The sequence below is a fragment of the Semicossyphus pulcher genome, unplaced genomic scaffold (assembly GCF_022749685.1).
Source record: "Semicossyphus pulcher isolate SPU_LCO1_2020_fin unplaced genomic scaffold, fSemPul1.0.p SCAF_5, whole genome shotgun sequence".
In the NCBI taxonomy this organism is placed as follows: domain Eukaryota; kingdom Metazoa; phylum Chordata; class Actinopteri; order Labriformes; family Labridae; genus Semicossyphus; species Semicossyphus pulcher.
This window is the reverse complement of record NW_027211726.1, coordinates 5,172,501-5,177,421: the sequence shown is the minus strand read 5'-3', so window position 1 is coordinate 5,177,421 and position 4,921 is coordinate 5,172,501. Positions and strand designations below refer to the sequence as shown.

The window sequence follows — 4,921 nt, the reverse complement described above, 5'->3', positions numbered from 1 at the left end:
TCGATGCCGAAAAGGCGTTTGATAGAATTGAATGGCCTTTTTTGTTTGCGGCTCTGGACCGGTTTGGATTTGGGTCAGCTTTCAGTAAATGGGTAAAGATACTATACACTCGTCCCACTGCTGAAATTCTGACTAACAAAGTTATTTCTCAACCATTTAATATCAACAGAGGGGTTCGACAGGGGTGCCCCTTGTCACCCCTCTTATTTACATTAGCTATAGAGCCCTTCGCCGCGGCAATTAGAGCACACGAGAATATTTCTGGGATCAGGCTAGGACAGGTAGATCATCGAATAGCTCTCTTTGCAGATGATGTCATTCTATTCCTTACGGACCTATCAAACTCAATCCCGGCCTTATAAGATGTAATTAAGACATTTGGATTATTATCAGGGTATAAGGTCAATAATACAAAGTCCTCTATAATGTTATTGAATGAACTAGAAAGGCACAACCCTATGGATTATATTTCCTCATTTAGCTCTACAGATAATTTTACCTATCTTGGTGTACACATAGTTCCTGATGTGAGGAAAATTGTCCAAACCAATTATAATCCTACTCTGGAGTCAATTTATAAATCAATAGAAAGATGGTCTAATATGCCGATTTCTTTGATAGGGCGAATAGACATACTTAAAATGAATGTTCTACCAAAACTATTGTACCTGTTTCAAAATATACCTCTACCCCTGCCAGTATCCTACTTCTCTAAATTAAGGAAAACATGTCTGAATTTTATTTGGAATAACAGACGACACCGGCTACGTTTGACATTATTATATTTGCCATATGACAGGGGGGGACTCAAACTTCCAAACTTCCAGTGGTATTAATGGGCCGCACAGTTGCGCACTATAATGTATTACTTCTCCTCGGAGTCAGCCCCAGCATGGGTAGACATCGAATCATTTTCACTTACACCTAAACTAACACTTAACGCATACATGTACTCTGCAAGTATTAAAAAGCTTAGGGAACAAACAACTAACCCATTTGTGTTGAATATGATCAATGTTTGGTACAATGTTAGAGATCTCCTTGGAGAAAACTCCTCAATATCCCATTTTAGTCCAATTTGGGGTAATGACCAATTTAAACCAGGTAAAGCGGACCAAGGCTTTCGTCTTTGGGCCACAAAAGGTCTTACTAAACTAGGAGATATGTTTCAAGACGAAAATTTGATGTCATTTGAACAGCTACGCACTAAATATGACCTTTTGAATAACCACTTTTTCAAATATTTGCAGGTAAGAAGCTTTATAACCGCTTCCCGTGATCAGTTATTAACTCCTCCACCTCTTTCTGAAATGGAACGTTTGATCTCTGGGAATTGTCATAGCAAAGGGCGTATTTCAGTGTTGTATGATATGTTGGTTTCTAACTCACCTGAATCCTCTACTGACCGGCTTGAAGCCTGGAAGAAAGATATTCAGGAGGATATCTCCTTGGATGACTGGGGTGTGATATGTTTTAATGCACATAGACAAACGGCAAACATGAGATTAAGATTACTACAATATAATTGGCTGATGCGATCCTACCTAACTCCTGCCAAATTACATCAGTTCAATAATAATATTCCAGATATTTGTGTTAAATGCGAACAGTTTAAAGGCACACTATTTCACTGCATGTGGGATTGCAAAGAGATTGCAACTTTTTGGTGGGAGATTTCACAAATAATACATAAAATGTTAGCTGTAAAGCTACCCCTTGACCCTAAAATGTTTATTTTAGGGTTATATCCTCCCACCCTAGTCATTTCAAGAAATAAACTAATTCTTTTGAATATGTGTTTACTCCAAGCAAAACGTTCAATTGCCTTATCCTGGAAGAATACTCAAAGGCCACAGGTGGGCCAGTGGCTTAGAGAAATGAGTCATTGTTATGCTATGGAGAAGATAACTTATATCCTGAAAAGGAAAGGTGAAACCTTTGAAAAAATTTGGGGCCCTTTCACCCATCTACTGGGGAATGTTAGTGTGTCAGGTCTGCTACAAAGGGATGTCAATGTGAATCCATGAGAGATCTGGTCAACAGCTGTGGGGGACTGCACATGATCATTGACTTTTCATTCCCTTTGCTCTACCCCAGACATGGCAAAGATTTTGAGATTTTGAATTTTTGATAAACAATGAACAATAAGCAAATAAATGTACATTTAAAAATGAATAACTGGAACAGATCCATTCTGCCGGTGATCGTCTGTGGTCCGTTTTAAAGTACCTCTAGTGATGTGATTATGTGCGTTGCATGGGAAATTGTTGTCCCTGCCCCAAAATTGTTTTTTTTTTTTTGTTTTTTAATTTAATTTGATTTATTTTTGTCTGTCTGTTTGTTTGTTTCTTCATCTTCATTTCCAGTTTTTATGTTTTTGTCGTTATTATTATTCTTATTTGTCGTTTTGTCCTTTCTATGCCTATTATTTACGCTGTTGATATTAAGTTAGTGTAAGGTATATATTATGTATAGGATATGTCTTATAACTATGTTGATAAAAGGAAATAAACATATTGTTCAAAAAAGAAAGAATGCAGGTTTAAGGTTCCTCCACAACTGGCTTCACTTCTTCAAGTTAAGGCCACGTTCACCTCTTATGTACAGGCTTATAATAAACTCAGGTGTTGATCCGCAGTGAGCATGAAGAGCTTCTGTCAACCAGAGTTTACGTGTCAATGTCACAAAAATATAAATGTAACATCTAGATAAAAGATGTGACACTTATATTGATCTGTGTGTGTTCTGTTAACGACTGATTTAATGATTCAAAAGTGGGGATTGAAACAGAGTTTACAGCGTCAAAGCCAGAGAGAAATGAAAACCAGCATCAGGTGTTCAAACATCAGCAGAGGTGTCACATTTCTCCTGTTGGAGCAGTTTTCAGCGTACACAGCTCCAAATCACTTCAGCAGCATTGAACCTGTCAGACAGAGCTGACCTGATCTGATGTTTGAGAAGCTCTCTGACTCTCTTTCTGCTTTCAGTTTACTGCTTTGGTTCTTGTTTTCAAAGACAAACTGTGAGTCAAAATGTTTCATTTAAACTATCTTTAGTTAAATTGTAATGATTGTCCTGACAGTTAGTTAGTTTGTGCTCAGACCTGTGTGAAGGCCTCGACTGACATGTTACACACAACACAGATATAAAAGTAAATCATTTGATATTGACTTTAAAGAATATAAGATGTCTCCCTCCATCACATTTAATAACCTCATTTAATGTTATGATTGTGCACAGATGTATTTAAATATCAGATAATAACAGACCTCATGAGTACAATGGTTCTGCTGCACACCAACTGCAGGTTTGAGCCACTAGGGGGAGCACCTCCCCACATTTACTCTCTATAACATGTATGAAACAACACTTCGCTTGTTGTTTGTTGTTTATATTTGGATCAGAGCTGTTTTTAATCTCAGAACAAAAGCACAATAAGACCGAATGCATCCTCACAAACTCCATTTGATCTGTATCTGACCTCTGACCTCCCAGAAAGTTAAAACATTTGTGCTCATAGCATCACATTAACCTACTGAATATTATAGCAAATCTGAGCAGCAGGAGGTTTAATACGACTTTCACATGTGAACAAAGATGATAGAATAAAGTCCCGCGCGTCCCCCAATGCTTTCAGGTGCAATAGGGGTCTTCAGATGGGCTGGAACAAACAGACTTTACTTTCACTTTCATTGATAACCTCATTGGGTCAGTTTTACCGAGTTACAAGTGACGTTGATGCTCAGGCTAAATTCCTATTGGCTTTAGACGGAGGTCGATATAAGAGCTCCATTTTCTCTCGCCTCATTTCACCCTCAGAGCTCGAGCTTGTAGCACGGTTTGTCTTTAGCTCACCAAAGAGACTTATTAGCTTTAAGTTCATCTATGTTGAAGAAGTCACAGGTCACAATGAAGACTTTGATGCTCCTGACTCTCCTGGGAACAGTTCTACATGACGCGACGGCAGGTGAGTAAAGAATCATCTGAGTCGATTGATTGTAAAGAGAAAAATGTTTGTATAATGTATCAATTTAAGGTTCATATGATAGTATTTTATGTTTAGTTTCAGGAGGTTTTTGCAGATAATAGAAATGTTAAAGGTAAACATCTCATGTAAGGATAGTAAGTCTTGTCTGTTCATGTCATTACCTCCTAGTAGTTATAAAAAAGTCTATTTCTGAGAAGCATAACTACGCATCACGAACCAGTCACAGATAAATAAAGAAAACAAAGCGTTTCTGTTCACAAACTATAAATAGAGCTCTCATATTCAGTCTTTAACTTGTTCATATCCTCTTTATAGAAACAGTGTTAATTTAGTGCTATTTATCATGACTTATTTTAGAACTAAAGTTAATATTTTTAAATTAATTAATAATGATAATAATTGTCTTATAGTGTCTATATTTCATCTGAATTTATAACAAATAAAAAAATGTATGTTGCATATGTTCAAAAAGGTTGCACATAGAAACACAATCAGCGACAACATACTGAACCTAAATATGACATTTTCCTCGTTATATAGTTTTACCTCGAAATATATATTTGAACTTATACTACATTAAAATGAATCTTAAAGCTATTTCGCAGACATTCGTCATTTTTATTGTTGGTATCTTTGTACGTTGGTCGATAAGTATCAGTAAACTTAAAGCAGGTTTGAAGTAGTTTGGAAACATTCCCATTACAGAGTTTGTCCACCAGAGGGCACTGACGAGTTAATTTAGAAACTGAAATATGGGCTCAGTTTGTATTTTGGCCACAAAAACAAAGTTTGATCTCTGAAAGTGTCCAAACAGCATCAGCCTCAAAGAACAGTATTAATCAGACTATAATCTTTGGGTATTTTATTAACAAAAAAGATTTATTCCTGCACAGCTTGTAAAACTTCTTCAGTGTGTGCCGTGCGTTTAACACA

General features: G+C 36.7%; 1 protein-coding gene across 1 annotated transcript in view; it reads left to right on the top strand.

Moving 5' to 3' along the window:
- Positions 1-3,816: 3,816 nt before the first annotated feature.
- The window catches only part of LOC138608658 (class I histocompatibility antigen, F10 alpha chain-like), an 11,994-nt gene continuing 10,889 nt past the window's right edge, over positions 3,817-4,921 (top strand). The window contains exon 1 of the mRNA XM_069681220.1: positions 3,817-3,967. Within this exon, the coding sequence (XP_069537321.1) occupies positions 3,886-3,967 (82 nt within the window). The 5' untranslated portion in view covers positions 3,817-3,885. The remainder of the gene's footprint in view (positions 3,968-4,921) is intronic.